Raw genomic sequence first — 16,532 nt, 5'->3', positions numbered from 1 at the left:
GATGCCTTGTGGTGTCTCTGTCACCTCAGCCCACCTACATTTCATTCCATACAAGTGCCTGGGGTTCCACTGAGAAGTGCTCAGTGCAGCAAAGGAGGGTCACGGGGTGTGGATCTGGAAGCCAGAGTCTGAGTCCTGATCAGCCAGTTTTCTAGCTGTAAAATCTTGAATAACTTGTTCTCCCAGCCGCAGTGTCTTCTTTTATAAAAAAGGGGGTGATTATATTTCCTGACTGTTCTCAGCAACCTCCAGGGATTCTGGGAGGCTCATATGAACTGATTTGCATCAGCACTGAGGAAAGGGCTGTGTTGTGGGAGGAAAAGGACTTTAGATTTATTCTCCCTCCCTGTGAGCTCTGCCTCCTGACCTTCAGCATGTCTCTGACTCTGGAAGGTTCCTCAATGAAGGTGATTACAAGTCACACATTCCAAATTTCAAGAAGTCCTCATCTATCAAGTCAACTTATGCCTGCTATAATTTTAATCAGGACCTTGGTTATACTTTTCCAACCTGAAGTGAGGGGTTGGGGGTGGGGGTGGTGGGGAGAGAGAGAAAGAAGAGGAAGAGGAGGGAGAGAATGAATATGAATGGGTTAAGGGGGCTCTGTATACAGGCCTCAAATACTCAGTTCGGAAAGGGAGACAAGGTCTTGGGGTTGGAGACTGATGACGGGCTGACTTGGGGCTTGGCATTGAAATTCTTGCCACCTCTCCTGCCAGGTATCTTTGCCCAAACTGGTCACATTGGTGTGTGAGCCCAACAACATCTTGGCCTTTGTGCCTCTGTGTAAGGCAGCCACACAAATGGCTCTGAAGGTCCGTTCCCTGGGCCAGGTTCCTTTCCTCAGCAGCTTTCACCAGGATCGTAAGTACAAGGGTGGGCAGCCTGTGGAGAGGTGCTCACTGTGAAATTAAGTCTGTTTGTGGGCATGGAGTGTTGGAGTTGGGGGCTGACTGAGACACTGTAGGGGTGATGGGTGTGGGGAAGAGGATGAAGAGGATGCTGGAGGCGGGGTTGTAGGTCCCATGCTTGGGCCATGATGGGAAGAGTAAGGCAACTACTTAAGGCCATTTGGCCTCATGAATGTAAAGGGGATGCCTCTCAAAGTCACAGTTCCTTCTTGCCTTCACTCCTCATTATAAAACACTTGATTCAAGATGTACAAACATTGTTAATTACAAAGTAATGAATACACACACTCCTGACCCTTAGTTCTTCCTTTGCCCTAATTCTGAGCCTCACTCTGTGCTCACCCCATCCCTGACCTCTAACCCCAGTGGGACTTAGGGTTAGAGTTAGGATGTCTGTTCAGCATATCATTGATGTGTGTGTGTTTTTTAAAGGCTGAAGTTGTAATGGTTTGTGTTTTAGTCTGAATCAAAATGTCACAGCCCCCGTGGCATTGACACTGATGTTCCCTCTCCTCTTTGCTCTTTCTCCTCCTCTGAAGTACTGATGGGGAGCTGCCAGTGGAGGCTGGGGGTTGAGCATCCTGAAGTGTGCACTGACTCTGCCCTCTTCTTTTATCCTCTCTCTAACTTAGCTACCGAGTACGTTTCCCCTCAGAGACTCCTGACCCATCTTGTGGTAAGTGATGCCAGAATGAGTTCCACAGTCATATATTCTTCCATCCACTCATCAACCCACCCATCCATCCACTTATTTCACAAAGAGCTGGTTACTACTTTGTCTCAGGCATTATGCTGGGTATGGAATAATGAGATAGGGGCCAAAGAGCGTGGAGGAGGGACCTGGGAGTATAGTGGTGAGGCCTTGAGATGAGGATGTGGGCAATGGGAAAGGCCTGCCTTTCTCCTATGTGGCCTTATTGTGAGCTGCTCTCTGTTGACAGTGGACAAGCCCACATACCTTTCTGGATCTCTGTGTTGAGTTTCTCTGTTAGCCCAGACATTATGTGCTAGACATTATGCACACTTGGAATGACAGAGGTAGACCTCCCCTTGAGGTGTTCACAGACTTAGTGGGGAAGACAAGTGTGGGAATAGCTATCTATAGTCTAGTGTGACAGATGTACTAATAGATGAATACATAAGGTGCAACGGGACTTAGAAGAGCACCAGGCTGACATGGTCAGCAGGAGGCAGGAAGGCATCACAGAAGAGGTGATGTTTCCAGAGCATCTGGGAGGATGTAGGAGTTCAACAGGTGGCAAAGAATGGGCAGGGCCTAAGCTCCAGCTCTACCATTCTATGGATTTGCTTTCATTTTCTTTGTTCTCTTCTTTTAAATATTTTCTCTGCCTTCTGCTTGCTTCTCAGATGTGTTCCCGGAAGCCCTACAGGGAAAAGGAGTTTGGTAGAAGCTCTCTGAGGCTATTATCTGCCCTGCATCCTATCACTTCTCTGCATCCTGTTAGAAACCATAGTGTTGGCCAGCTGTGGAGGAAGGAGATCCCACAGATGTTGGAGATACTAGATGGTAAGGGCTTGGTTAGCAGGGAGAGGAATGAAGCTGGGACAGTGGCCAGACTCAAAAAGAGATGGCGTCCCGAGGTGCAGGATGGACCTTCCTTGGGGTGAGGAGAACTGGAACCAGTCTCTCTGTCCCTTTGAGGTGCTATTGGATGGGTCTGCTTTTGGGGGCAATGTTGTGAACTGTGCAGAAACACAGTCCAAAGTTCTGTGGCTCCAGGGTTCCCAGAATGACTCATGCACTTTCTTATGGGATGGGCAGAAGATCAACGAAGAGTGTGGGCTTTGGAAACAGACAGACCAGTTTTGTATCCTTGCTCTGACACTGGTCAGCTGTGTGTTTTTGACCTTTGGAAAGTCATTCATCTTCTGGAGCCTCTGTAAAGTGGGAGAGCAGTTTCCTTGTAGGCTGAGAGCCGCATAGTACTTAAATGTTTTCTTCTCCCTGGCTGGGACCTTCCGGTTGAGTCGGTACCCATGCTCTCTCCTTTCCTAGATCATACTGAGAAGAGCCTGAATCAGGAGGAGTGGGAGGACAGGCTGTTTTGCGTAAGCACTCCCCAAGACCTTTCTCCCTCCACACTTGCCTTCTTTCCCATCTTCAGGAACCTGAGGGAGGATAGCCCCAAGCCCCCCAGAGACTGAGGCCATGATGAAGGGCCTAACTGCTCAAGCAAACCTCTTTCTGTGGTCCCCTTGCCGCCTGGCCTCTGCCTCAGAGTATCTGACTCTGTGCTAAGTCTTGAGCCCCCTTCCATAACCTTACGACCCTATATCAAGAGGGAGTAAGGGAAAGGGCCCTAGCTGTATGTCCTTGGGCAAGGTATTTAACCTTTGCATGTCTCAGGGTCTTCATAGGTTAAATGGAATTAACTCCTGCCTTCTAGAATTAAAAATGATGATATCGGAGAAAACGTTGTAAATTGGAAAGGGCTTCACACATGTAATTGGCATTACCATCATTGTCACTGTATTATCATTCTTCAGTCCTAACTCCCACCATGTGTTTCACTTCTTTATCCATATTTACAAGCCATAACCCCTGTCTCTTGCTTCTTCTTCTTTTTTTAACAAAAAATATATTTTATTGATTTTTTACAGAGAGGAAGGGATAGAGATAGAGAGTTAGAAACATCGATGAGAGAGAAACATCTATCAGCTGCCTCCTGCACACCCGCACTGGGGATGTGCCTGCAACCAACGTACATGCCCTTGACCGGAATCGAACCTGGGACCCTTCAGTCCGCAGGCTGACGCTCCATTCACTGAGCCAATGGGCTACGGCTCTTGCTCCTTCCTGACCCCACTTTTCTGGGGCAGAACAGCCTACCACTGACCTTTGTGGTCCTCTTCTCCCTTCTTCTTCCTCAGTTTTTGAGTCACTCTTTAGTGGCTATTGATGATGACCGCTGGCAGGAGCAACTCATCAGAGCCATCTTGGAGAGGATGTGTTATTTCGGCGATGATGGTGATGAGAAGGTTTGTCTGAGTTTGTGGTGGTTGCAATCGGGGGGCGGAGGGGTGCGTTGAAGGTGGAGGATGGTGCTGAAGAAACCTGGTGCTCACACAGGTGGCTGAGGAAATGTGAATGAGTACAGGCCTTGGGGAAAGAACAAACCAGTGTTCCTGCATCCTGGGAATCAAGGGGTGGAGAGGATCACAAACTGGTCGTCACACTGGCATGACAAAAATATCAAAGTGTCTTACTTTTGCTTAGCCTTTTAGGCTTTATCAAGAAGTTTGCCATCGATTGTCTTCATTGAAATCTCCTAATATTCTTAATAGAATGGAGCTTGTACTTGGTGCAGTGGAAAGATTGTTGATTTTAGAGTCCTATTTAAGCAGTCAATTCAAGTAATATTTGAGGGCATCCCATACACTGTGCTTCATGTTGGGAATACAGAGTTGAGGAAGAAATATGGGCTCCTTTCCTCACAGAGTGCAAGGTTGGTGGTGGTGATGGCCTGGGGTCCTGCCCTGGCTTTTCAATGTGCTCCCAATTTAGTCTTAATAAAGTGTCAACAATAAAGATTTTTAAAATATTAGCCTAAATAACCTATAGCTGTGGTCATCCCTACCTTGAAGTTGAAGAAACACAAGCCAGGAGGATTTAAAATCTTAAGAAAATTATTGGTAAAACTGACACCTGAATCCAAGTTTTTTTCTTCCTTCCTTCCTTCCTTCCTTCCTTCCTTCCTTCCTTCCTTCCTTCCTTCTTTCCTTCCTTCCTTCCTTCCTTCTTTCCTTCCTTCCTTCCTTCCTTCCTTCTTTCCTTTCTTCCTTCCTTCCTTCCTTCCTTCCTTCCTTCCTTCCTCTCCTGAGGATATTTTCCCATTGATTTTTTAGGGAGAGTGGAAGAGAGACAGAAAGACAGAAATATCTAAGTGAGAGAAACACGTCAGTTGGTTGCCTCCTGCATATGCCCTGACTAGTGACCAGGCCAGGGAGGAGCCTGCAACCGAGATACATGCCCTTAACTGGAATCAAACCCAGAACCCTTCGGTCCGCAGGCCAACACTCTATCCCCTGAGCCAAACTGGCTAGGGCCTGAATCCAGGTTTCTTGATTTCGATTCCTGTTTTCCTGTCACCAAGAAATACTTAATTTGAGCTCTGGAGGTTTCCAGGAAAGAGGCCTTATTTCCAAGACGGTTTGCTCTCTCATTATTAACAGTACTTATGAAGCACCTAGTGTATGCACATCTTTGTGGTTGGTAGATTAGGGGTACAAAATGAAGCAAGCGAGAATTCTGATCTTTTTAATTCAGTTATTTAAAAGGTGCACTAGCCCTAGCCGGTTTGGCTCAGTGAATAGAGCGTTGGCCTGTAGACCGAAGGGTTCCCAGGTTCGATTCCAGTCAAGGCCACATACCTTGGTGGCAGACTCCACCCTTTCTTGGGCCCTGGTCAGCGCGTGTGCAGGAGGCAACAATTAAGGTGTCTCTCTAACATGGATATGTCTCTCTGTCTTTCCCTCTCTCTTCCACTGTCTCTAAAAAAAAAACAATGGAAAAATATCCTTGGGTGAGGATTAAAAACAAAGTGCACTAAATGCCTAGAGCAGAGCAGACACTGAGCTGGGCCCAAGGTATTCATGTGAAACCAGCCTCTGCCTTCAGGAAAGCATCATCTGCTTGAGTGAATAGACAAGAAAGTGGGCAATTATTCTAAGCCTGTAGCTATCAGGGTGGAAATATGCACTGTGTGCTTGGGAGCAGGGAGGAGGCCTGAGGGGCCTGGGCAGAGCAGCTTTGTCAGAGGCGATGCACTGTTTAGGTTTGCTCAAGACTGTTTTGATGTTAGTGCTGAAAGTTCAGTGTCCGGGGAAGCCCTCAGTGCTGGGCAAAATGGGAAGATGAGTCTCCTGCGGAGGAGGGGATAAGTCTGGGAAGATGAGTAGTCTTTGCCAGTGAAGCAGAAAAGTAGGTGCCATAGGCCAGGTTTAATTGATGCAGAGCCTAAGGTGAGGATTCTTATCAAGTGACTTGGCGAGGAAATGCTCTCAGGAGACCTTGTGATAGAGTGAAGGACACAGGATAGGGGAGAGGAGAAGCCAAGCCAGGATGTGGCCTGATCCCATGGGAGCCCTGCTTGGAAACTGCACAGTCTATCCTGCCTGGAGACAAGTGAGGGGGCTTTTGTACCCTCTGCCCCCCAGGTTGTTTGTCATTGGCTCCAGGTTTCCAAGGTTGGTCCTGTGCAGGGAGGGGAGAGAGAACAATGCAGCGCCTGAGCATCTGGGGTAAGGAGGCCCCAGTCACCTCAGGACAGTTCTCCCCCAAGGCTGCAGGGAGTAGCTGTTCAGAAAAGTTCCTGCAGCCAGTTGAAGGGAAGGAACCCTGAGGTCTGGGCAAGGCACCATGAGCATCTGCTAGAGGGGAAAGGATACCCATAAGAGGGGGAGCTAAGGCATTCATTGAACAGCAGGAATGTCCTGTTTGCCTACTGCCTCAGGCACTGATAGCAATGGGACAGAGTAATGAACTGGGTAGACACTGCTCTTGAGCTCCAGTCTCACCTGAGATGTGGGGTTGGTGCAAGTTGGGAAGTAACGAAACAAATCCACAGACAAGATGAGTGATCATGATGAAGTCCTGAAAGGAGGAAACAGGGTGATGAGCTGGAGAAGGACTTCGGAGGTCAGAGCAGGCTCCCTGAGGTGATATCTGAAAGATGAGAATGAGACATTTTTAAAAATATATATTTTATTGATTTTTTACAGAGAGGAAGGGAGAGGGATAGAGCGTTAGAAACATCGATGAGAGAGAAACATCAATCAGGTGCCTCCTGCACACTCCCTGCTGGGGATGTGCCTGCAACCAAGGTACATGCCCTTGACCGGAATCGAACCTGGGACCCTTAAGTCCACAGGCTGAGGCTCTATCCACTGAGCCAAACCGGTTTGGGGAAGAGAATGAGACATTTTGAAGAGCCTGGGGAAGAGGGTTCTACACAGAGAAAATGGGGAGTGCAGAGACCCTGAAGAAGGGAGTGGTGAGTCCACACCGTCTGGTATTACAAGGTGGGCAGGATGGTGTGCAGTAAGCAAGGATAAAGGCCACTGACATTCAGAGGAGGGGGAAAGAATTACATAAAAGTACTTCTTCAATTATACAATTTTGGTTCTAAAATTATGCAAGTTTAAGGAACTTTTTTTATTTCCTAGCTGTAAGTGGGAGGTATGGGGGTCAGAGCAAGTTCCCAAAGGATGATGCCTAAGAGGCTGAGACATTGGAAAGGCAGCTTTCTCTTCGCTGTAACTTGAACCCCTGCTCTATAGGATCACTGCCTTATCCAGATGCCTCTAGAGAGCAAAGGCCAGGGTGGAGGATGGGGCTGTGGGCAAAGGTGGTGGCTAGTATAGGAAATGCTGCCCTCCCCTCATTTCAAGCTCTGGGTGACCCTGCTCTCCTTCCTTTCCTAGGCTTTTCTCTATAAATTCTTTGGCTTTGCCCTGTGGACCTCAAGAAGTGAGAAACTGGTGAAGATGATGCTCTCCGCCATCCTTCAAACTTCCCATGAAAACGTGCAGGAGAGGGAGGTGAGGCAGAGTGCATTGGCAAAGCATTTTCACGTTGAGTCAGGATGGCAAGGTGGCTAAAACTTGGGCCTGGCAAACCAGAGCACCTGGGTGAGAGTTCCAGCTCTGCCACCTACTAGCTATGTGCCCTTGAGCAAGTTACCGAACCTCTCTGTGCCTCAGTTTCCTCCTCTTTAAGACAAGGCTATGGTACCTTCCTGATAGGATATTTCTTTAAAAGATTTATTGAATTTTAAATAATTTTATATTTAGAGGAAAGTTGCGAAAAAATCCCAAAGAATTCCTATTTATTCTTCTCCCAGATTCCCAAAATATAAATGTTTTTCCATGTTTGCTTTATCATTCTCTTTCTCATACATTACATAATTTATTTCCTAGCATTATTACTGTATTTTTTGAATCTGAAATGAAAGCTGCAGTCATGAAGCTCATTTACCCCTAAATACTTTACTGTCTACTAGCTAAAACTAAAGATATTCTCTTACATAAGCACAGTACAGTGATCAAAATCAGGAAATTAACATTGCTACACCACTGATATCTAAATTATAGACCCAGTTTGAAAATCATCAATTGTCCCATCAATGTGTTTTAGAGCAAAAGAAAATTTTTTTTTTTTTATTCCAGGGTCTAATTCAGAATCAAGCCGTGCATTCAGTTGTCATTTCTCTTTATTCTTCTTTAATCTGGAACAAGTTCCTCATCTTTATCTTTCATGGCCTGGACATTTTAAAAATGCACAGACCACTTATTTTGTACAATGTCTCTCGGTTTTGGTTTCTGTCATATTTCATCGTGATTAGATTCAGAGTGTGCATTGTTGGTGGAATACCACAGAAGTGATGTGTGTTATAGGATGGTTTTTGAGGATTAAAATGTAAAACCACTAAGAGCAATGCTGGTACATAAGCACTCTCTACTTGCTGATTACTGGTAGTGCTGGTGTTCATGCCCTAGGACCTCCCTCTCCAGGGCCCTTCTCCTGCCAGATTCTCAGAGCATCCATCAGCTCCACGATCAGCAACAGGTATTTACTAAGCCTGAGTTGCAAACAGTATCAATGAGGAGAAAGACATATACAGGAAGGAAACGGCTAACTATACTCAATGGCCTTCTAAAGGCTACATGAGCAGTCATTGTGGCATTGAGGCTGGCTGGGACTTGGGTTGGTTGGGGCGAGTTTAGGAGAAGGAGGGAGGCAGGTATTCCCGGTTGACATAACATTCTGAGTCAAGATTCAGGATCAAGACTTTGGGGACCACATCTAGAGAACAGTCAATGGTCTAGTCGGAATGGAGTGCAGAGTTCTTTGATAAGGAAGTAAAAGTGACCTCTTGCTAGCACTTGGGAACAGATTGAATACAGAAGATAAAGTTGCCGAGACCGGTTTGGCTCAGTGGATAGAGCGTCGGCTTGCGGACTGAAAGGTCCCAGTTTCGATTCCGGTCGGGGGCATGCATCTGGGTTGCTGGCACATCCCCAGTGGGAGATGTGCAGGAGGCAGCTGATCGATGTTTCTCTCTCATCGATGTTTCTAACTCTCTATCTCTCTCCCTTCCTCTCTGTAAAAAATCAATAAAATATATTAAAAAAAAAAGATAAAGTTAAGAGGGGAAAGGGCCTCTGGGATGATTCTTGGGTTTCTGGTCCAGTGGGAGGAGAATGGTATCCTTCCCTAAGGCCAGGAACCCAGGACAAAGGGGGAGGAAGTACATGTACTTAGTTTTTGACTGGGAGGGGTTGGAGTGTCAGGTGGTCATGTACAGAAGCATGTAGACCAGGAACTCAAACCTGGGCTTCGTGTCTAGATTTGGGAAACATATTTTCCCTGACTGTTAAATGGGGACGACAATATTTACCACAATGTATTAGTGAGGATTAATCAAGTAACATGTATAAGGCTAGTAAACATTAAGCACTGATGTTCTGATGATGTCAGTTATGATGATGATGTCATATGATGATGATGACCAGAAGGAGTGGTAGCCATGGCTAAGGGAGGACATAAGAAGAGGGACAGAATAGAACCCCCTTCTGATGCTCCACTAGTCCCTCTTTTCTAAAGAGGTAAAATTTTCCCTTTATCTACCTGATATCCAATGGTCTACAAGTCCCACTAAAATTTCCTCCCTCTCCAGGATCTGTGTCCTGGAGCCTGTCACTGTCCCGAGGCTCCCTCCATCTGTCTGCTCTTGCTGCAAAGTCGAATGGTGGCCCTTCCAGCACAAATGAGCCCATTTGCTAACAGCTGGCACCTGAATGTCTGCTTGAGCATTTTGTTAGCTCTGTGCCCAGTCATCCTTGTTCAATAAGCTCTAGGGAGGGACTCAGCTGACACTGAAGTCAAAAGGACCTGCTATGAGGCTGAGGGGTTAAGTTAAAGACTGTTCCTGGCAGGAACCACAGAATCCCCAAGTCTTCATGCTTTTGACTCTCTCTAGGTTGTGATTCCCAAACCTACTGGCACTGACAACATTACCACTGAGTTGTTTTGCCATGATCTCCCACACAACACATTCAGAAACTCACTCTTTTCTCTCTTTCTTCAACGTAGACAATCCTCTGTTTCACCTGCCTGTTTTGGTCAGAGTTACTGATGTTTCCTGTTCTCCTAATCTAGAAATATTGGCATTCTCTGCAAGTCTTCCTGTCTTCCATCTCCTCTCTGACTAGCTATCCAATCCTGTCAGCAAGGTGCCTGGGATTTGTTCTTCCTTCTGTTCCCTCCTCAGAGTAACCATTCTCTGAATTCCTAGTGCCTATAAAAGCATTCTGAAATGTACAGGGTTAGGTTTGACAATACCAAGAGTTTGTAAATCTGTGACTATGATTTTTCTTAATAATTTACTTCTTCAATTACTTCTCGCAAAGATATTTGGTTTTCCACCTGGATTTTCAGTACTTCAAACGTGGAGAACCAAATCTCCTTTCCATTTCTTTCCTCTCCTTCCCCTTCCCCTTCCTCTATGTATATCCTGCTTGTGGGGGAACATAGCATGTGTCTGGCTCACCCCGAACTGTGGCATGGGGTTGAGGCTCTCTTTGTTACAGGGCATTGCTGTGGCATTCAGCATCGTGTCCAAGAAACATCTGAAGACAGTCCTGGAGCAACTGAAAGTGTATAGTGCTGTCCTCACTGACAAGGAGTCATCGTCCATCCTCACACTGGCAAAGGTGATGTCATTCCCAGGGTGCTCTACCAGCCTCCCATACAAATCCTTCCAAGGCATCCCCATCACTCCAGCCTCCCATTTCTCTGAGGCCTTGTGACTCATCTATAAATGCTTCTCTTTCCCTGGAAACAACTGTGGGAACGTTTCATCCTTGATCCTTTTCTCTTGCTCTGCATTTCAGGCCCTGGTATCACCAGCTACATGCCCACCCTGTCCCCCAAGCTGCTCGCCATCCCACAGTCCCATCTTCTTTCCCAAATCGTCTGAGCAACCTTTTCCTCTCTGAACCTGTTTCCCCCTCCCCCCTACAGGAACATCAGCGAAAGGAATGGGTGCTTGTCTGTAACACCATCTACTTAAGCTATAGCAAGATTATTTTAGAGAGCAAGGGAGATATTTTCATGCATTTCGATGCCGTGCTGGCTTTGATCCTGCAACACTACCACAACTGCATTTTGGAAAAGGTATTTCCTGCTTACTCTACTTCTCCAGCTTTGCATTTCTGCCATGTCCTCTCTTACCGCCCAAGAAAAGATGCTTGGCCTTAAATGGGAGTCAGGGGCTAGTACAGTGACTTCTCCCACATTTTAATCCTTTCACTTAATCCTGCTAATTGGAGACTCTAATTGGCCCAAGGAGGAGACCACAGTAACTTTAGGTCTGTTTCACAGTGTGTCCTTCCTACTGACAGAGCTTCGTAACCTGCCATTGAGCTCTTCACTGCCCTCTCTGATGAAGGGATGAGTAAAACCTAAATTCCCTAGTGTTTGTAGGAAGAAGCATTCAGGAGAGGCAGCGGAGTGGCCATACTGCTCTCCTGCCTTTGCTATGTGTCCAAAGCATGGGTCCCAGGGTTGGAGAAGAATCCCTTTCCATTCCCAAGTCAGTTATCTTTTGGTAAAACTTGTTCAAGGGAAAGACAATACCTTGAGAGACCAGGAAGCTTGATGTGTCCTAGTTACAGAGTAACATGAGGGTGGCTTCAGAAGGGGGTTGGTGAGAGGACTGGCTCTGTCCACCACAGGGATGCACTGGTCTACCCTCAGAGGGAAGGTGCAGAGCATCAGCCTAAGGAAGGCTAAAGAAGGCTTAGGTCCTCACCCCCCAGACTGTGTAGGTAGTGTGCCCTGGCACAGATCCATTGCCACCTTGGAGAACCCTGAGCATACTGGTTCATTCAGGATAAGGCCCTGAAGCTGGATTACCTGAATGCCCTCATCATACTGACAAAAGCCCTGGGCAGGCAGCAGCACGTGGCCTTTCAATTCAAGTTCCCCCACAAGCTGGCAATTGTTTCCATCATGCTGGTAAGTATCTTGCAGGAGGATGGAGGCCGGAATGCAGAGAGGAGGGAGGATGGGTCCACAGGGAAACCATTGGTGGCACTCCTAGGCTGGAGCTGAAGGTAAAAGCCCAGATTTTCTAGTTTCCTTTTCCCCCCTTAGTGTTCCCTTTGCCATCCTCAAGGCTGGGGTGAGTACTGTAGGGAAGGTGTGGTGGGGAGTAGGAGAGAGGTGCTGTCCTCAGAGCCTTTGCAAGTCACTAAACATTCTAAATTCCACCTTGTTATGAACACAGCCTGGAGTGGGAGGAGGCAGAGGCAAACAGGAAAAATATGTTCACCATCCTTTTGGTGTGTGTGTGTGTGTGTGTGTGTGTGTGTGTGTGTGTGTGTTAGGACCTAATCAAGGAGGAGCCATTGAACTCCATTTCCAGCTCTATTAGACAGAAGGCAATGAACATCATCAATAACTTCAGGTAACAACACACCATCCACTCTGTCTTCCTTGACCCAGTTCTATTGCAGCTCTTTATTCCCTAGTTGATCCCCCCTCTTAGTTTCTGCTTCTGCTTCTAGCATAAGGGAATAGTAGAAATTTACTGGCCAATATCTGCCACTTCTTTTGGCCAAGAGTTTTTGAATTGGATTTTCAAAGGACCTAGTAGAGATGGCCTCTCCTGTCTCTATAGACACTTGCTGTTAATTCTGCCTTAGGCATCCTTTTGCTTTCAGCCCTGTCCCTGATAGGCACCTCCATCTCCATCAGTGATGTCCCGTTCTCTCAAAAGCTCTGGGGAACTAACAAGTAATAATATATCATCCCAAATTAGCAGTACCCTTTCCTGTAATAGTCATTCCTCCTCTCTTTCCCTAGTTCCTTTCTTTCCATCTTCCTGGCTCTTTTCACCCTTTCTTACTGTTACTCCCTTTCTTCTTTTAATACCCTTTCTTCTGATATCTTCCTCTTTCTTGCTCCCACTTATTCCTCTGTCTCCATCACTCTGTCTATACCCTTTTCAGTTGTTATTCCTGAGCACACTGGTTACACTTCTTCTCCCTGGATCGTAGGATGCTCAGGCCCCTCTTAGAGATAGAAGAAAGAGTAGAGCTCCTGGGAACATGCTTCAAGAGTGTGTTCTGCCTGCCATCCAGAGAAGTGTTACGAAAGGAGGCATCTAGTCCCAAGAAGGGCCAGGCCAATGTGGTAAGTAACTCTTTGATGTTTGTCTCTCTGGTCTCATTTTTTATTTTTTTTAAGAGGTTAGGAACTATAGGTTTGGCAGTTTTATGTAATAGTCTTCTGCCTTCTTTAATAAAAACACAAAATCATTGGAAGGAAGCCCTCCTGTGAAGAAGAGGTTGTAGGTCATGTAGTCTGAACACTACTCCTGAGATCTAACTTCCTCCTTCTACCCGCTGATTACCACTGCCACCACTTTAACACTCTGGCCCAAAGGCAGACACTTGATCCTTCCCTTTATAACTGCTGTGTGATTGAAACGAGACTAGAAGGTTCAAATATGATTTTACTAACGGTTGACAGGTAAGTAAAGCCAGGGAATCCCAGGAGCAAGCAATCAGAGTCTATTTCTTATAGTGCCTGCAGTGTTTCCTTAAGGAAGGAAAGAGAGATTCAGTTTTTAATTTATATTCACATATTTAATTCCTAGGAATTCTTTCATGTGTTCTGATTACACCTTTATCTTGCCTGGTCGTTCTTGTTTTATTGATGCCATAGTCTCTTGAAATGTTTTTGAAGCTATTAAAAAGAATTTAAAAATACAGGTTTCTATTATTTACCAAATTAGCTTGATTTTCTTTACGGTCAGTTGGTTTGTTCATCTTGGGCCTCCTTTTATCCGATTTCTGGTAATCCTTATTTTTTAGTTCACAGTTATGTCATGAAGGAAAGACTGGTACATATAGAAAAGGCGGAGGTGGGTTTTCTCTGGCCTCCCTCAGTGTGAATCTGCTTTGGATGAGGAAGTTATTTTGACAGGATTTCCCTGTGTTTGGAGCAAGCTGGGAGTTCCAGCTGCCCTGTACAAATAGCTTTACACCTAGGTAGGTTTCTTCCGAGTATTTTATTCCAGGGAGAGCTGCCTTTCTTTTTCTCCCCCCTGATTTTCAGTTTTTGTGGCTGGGATCTATCACAATGTTGCTCTGGTTCTCCCAGCAGGCCCTACGTTTAGAAGTCCTCCTTGGCAGATCACCTACTCTCTTTATAAGGCTTTGGGCAAGGCCACTTGGTTCATTCAAGGATAAGAGGGAGAAACCCACTGTCCTAGATTTTGTGAATCAGTTACTCTGCAGACAGCCAGGCCAGTCCTCCTCCCACCTGGAGCCAGTCAGCCTGTCAGTCCTGGCTGCTTACTGAAGCTGTATCCCTGGGACCAGAGTCCCAGCTGAGCTCAAGTTAGGGAGTGGGGATGGAGGAGGGGGGTAGCTATGTTGCAGGGGAACTCCCAGTCCACCAGGACAAACTACACACCAGGCAGACATTTGTGCTCTGGTGAAACAACAGAAGGATTAATTGAAGTGAATGATGGGCCAGTAGTGCTTGAATGTAGGGAAGTTTTTGGAGCAGGCTTTCTCAAGGAAGGCTGGGATAGCCAGAATGCTGAGCAGTTTAGAAGGAGGGTTGGGGCTGATAGGTCGGTAATTTTTTGAGTTTCTTTTCCCCCTCAGGATCTGTTGGAGGGAACCATGCAATCCCTCCTAGGACTAATGGAGACACTTATTGTTGAGATGCCCACCCGGATCCAGAACTGCTTGCAGGTTCGTGGGAGGAAGCCCCTGAACGTCAGTTTATTCATTTCCTAGAACTGCCATAAATAACACACGAAGTGACGTCAAACAACAGAAATACATTCTCTCAAGTTGTAAAGGACAGAAGTCCCAAATCAAAGTATTGGCTGGTTTGGTTCCTACTGGAGGCTCCGAAGGAGAATCTGTTCAGTGCATCTCTCCTAGCTTCTGGGAACTCCTGGCAACCCATGGTATCTCTTGGCTTGTAGACATATCATTCCAATCTGAGCCTCCATTTATTTTCACAGGGCATTTGTGTGTGTTTGTGTGTGTGTGTGTGTGTTTCTCTTCTTTTTTTAAAAAAATATGTTTTTATTGATTTCAGAGATGGAGAGAGAGAGAGAAACATCAATGATGAGAGAGAATCAGTGATCGCATGCCTCTTGCAAACCCCCACTGGGGATTGAGCTCACAACCCGGACATGTGTCCTTGACTGGAATCCAACCCAGGACCCTTCGGTCTGCAGGCCACCCTCTATCCACTGAGCCAAACCAGCTAGGGCTCTTAATAAGGACAGCAGTCATTGGGTTAGGACCCACAAATCCAGTATGAGCTCACCTTAATTTGAATCATCTGCAAAGACCCTATTTTCAAACAAGGTCACATTCTGAGTTTCTGACTGGACATGAATTTTGGGGGGACACTATCGACCTGGTGTAGTTGGGAACAGACCAGGAGAACTGTCTAGGAACTGCTTATTTTCACAGTCAGAAAAACTAAGAAGTAGAACTGCTGATGAAATTTGGGTGCAAAGCTTTTAGGGAAATGATAATAAGGGCTAAGATCAAATAACTAATATTGGTCTTGCCTTTAGAGGAGAAAGCTTCCTCCTTCTTCCCCTTCAGCCATAGCTGTGGCCAGCTTCTCTCTCAGCTGCCCACTGCTCCCACATAGCAGTTAACAGTTCAAAACACAGGCTGGGGACTGCCATACACTATGGTTCCAGATGGTGGCTCTGCTGTTTGCTGTATGGTCTTGGGAAGTTGTTTAATGTCTGTTTGCCTCAGTTTTCTCTTGGAAACTGGAATGACATAGAGCACCTAGTTAATACAGTCATTTGGTAATGAGTGAGGTGTTTACAAAGTGCTTGGCTCAAAGACGTGAGGTGCAGGTACAACTGATTTGCCCATTTTAAAATTGTCTTTTTATTGACTTGATGTACTCTATGCTACTGTCATTGGGATACTTGGCTTTCTCCTGAAATTGCTATTCCCCAGTTACCACAGGGAGTTCAAGACTTCTTTGCAGTTCCTGTTGTTATTAAAATATAGGTCACTGAGGACTATATTCAGAGTATTGCGTTTAAAAGTTACTTGAAATATTTTTTTCTGTATGATTATATTGTCAATTGATATAATTTTGACTTGTTTGTCTTAAATTTTAGGGCTTTTCTTTTACTTAACTGAAGGGCTTGATGATATAAAGATTTACATAGTTAAAAACTTGCTAGTAAAACCATGTAAAGCTTTACTCAGAGGATTTTTGCTCCCAAGCTGATCCTCTTAACCTTATTCGCACTCACCCTCTATAGATAACCGTTTTCATTAACTTCTGGTTTGTCCTGCCTGTTTTTCTTATTGTGAAAATAAGCAAATCTCTGTTTATGGTGTATTCTTATTTCCCTTTCTGTTTTACACAGTCGTTAGCACATTCTGTTCAGTGCTCTTGGCCTTGCTTTTTTCATTTATCCTCATCAGTTCACAGATATATTCCTTTTTTTTTTTTAATATATTTTATTGATTTTTTACAGAGAGGAAGGGAGAGAGATAGAGAGTTAGAAACATCGATGAGAGAGA

At 45.7% G+C, this 16,532-nt stretch overlaps 1 protein-coding gene across 1 annotated transcript in view; it reads left to right on the top strand.

Annotated features, from left to right (window-relative positions):
- LOC308513838 (maestro heat-like repeat-containing protein family member 1) overlaps positions 1-16,532 on the top strand; it is a gene marked incomplete at its 5' end in the record, with an annotated part of 68,650 nt that overhangs the window by 21,361 nt on the left and 30,757 nt on the right. Inside the window, 12 exons of the mRNA XM_081083939.1 lie at positions 720-864; positions 1,544-1,587; positions 2,280-2,439; positions 2,929-2,981; positions 3,804-3,911; positions 7,356-7,472; positions 10,524-10,646; positions 10,957-11,109; positions 11,827-11,952; positions 12,324-12,403; positions 12,996-13,131; positions 14,616-14,705. Of these exons, the coding sequence (XP_080940065.1) occupies positions 720-864; positions 1,544-1,587; positions 2,280-2,439; positions 2,929-2,981; positions 3,804-3,911; positions 7,356-7,472; positions 10,524-10,646; positions 10,957-11,109; positions 11,827-11,952; positions 12,324-12,403; positions 12,996-13,131; positions 14,616-14,705 (1,335 nt within the window). The remainder of the gene's footprint in view (positions 1-719; positions 865-1,543; positions 1,588-2,279; positions 2,440-2,928; positions 2,982-3,803; positions 3,912-7,355; positions 7,473-10,523; positions 10,647-10,956; positions 11,110-11,826; positions 11,953-12,323; positions 12,404-12,995; positions 13,132-14,615; positions 14,706-16,532) is intronic.

Source organism: Myotis nattereri (assembly GCF_964212035.1).
Source record: "Myotis nattereri genome assembly, chromosome: 2".
NCBI classification, from domain to species: Eukaryota; Metazoa; Chordata; class Mammalia; order Chiroptera; family Vespertilionidae; genus Myotis; species Myotis nattereri.
The sequence above is the reverse complement of the archived record's forward strand: the minus strand, read 5'-3'. Positions and strand labels throughout refer to the sequence as shown.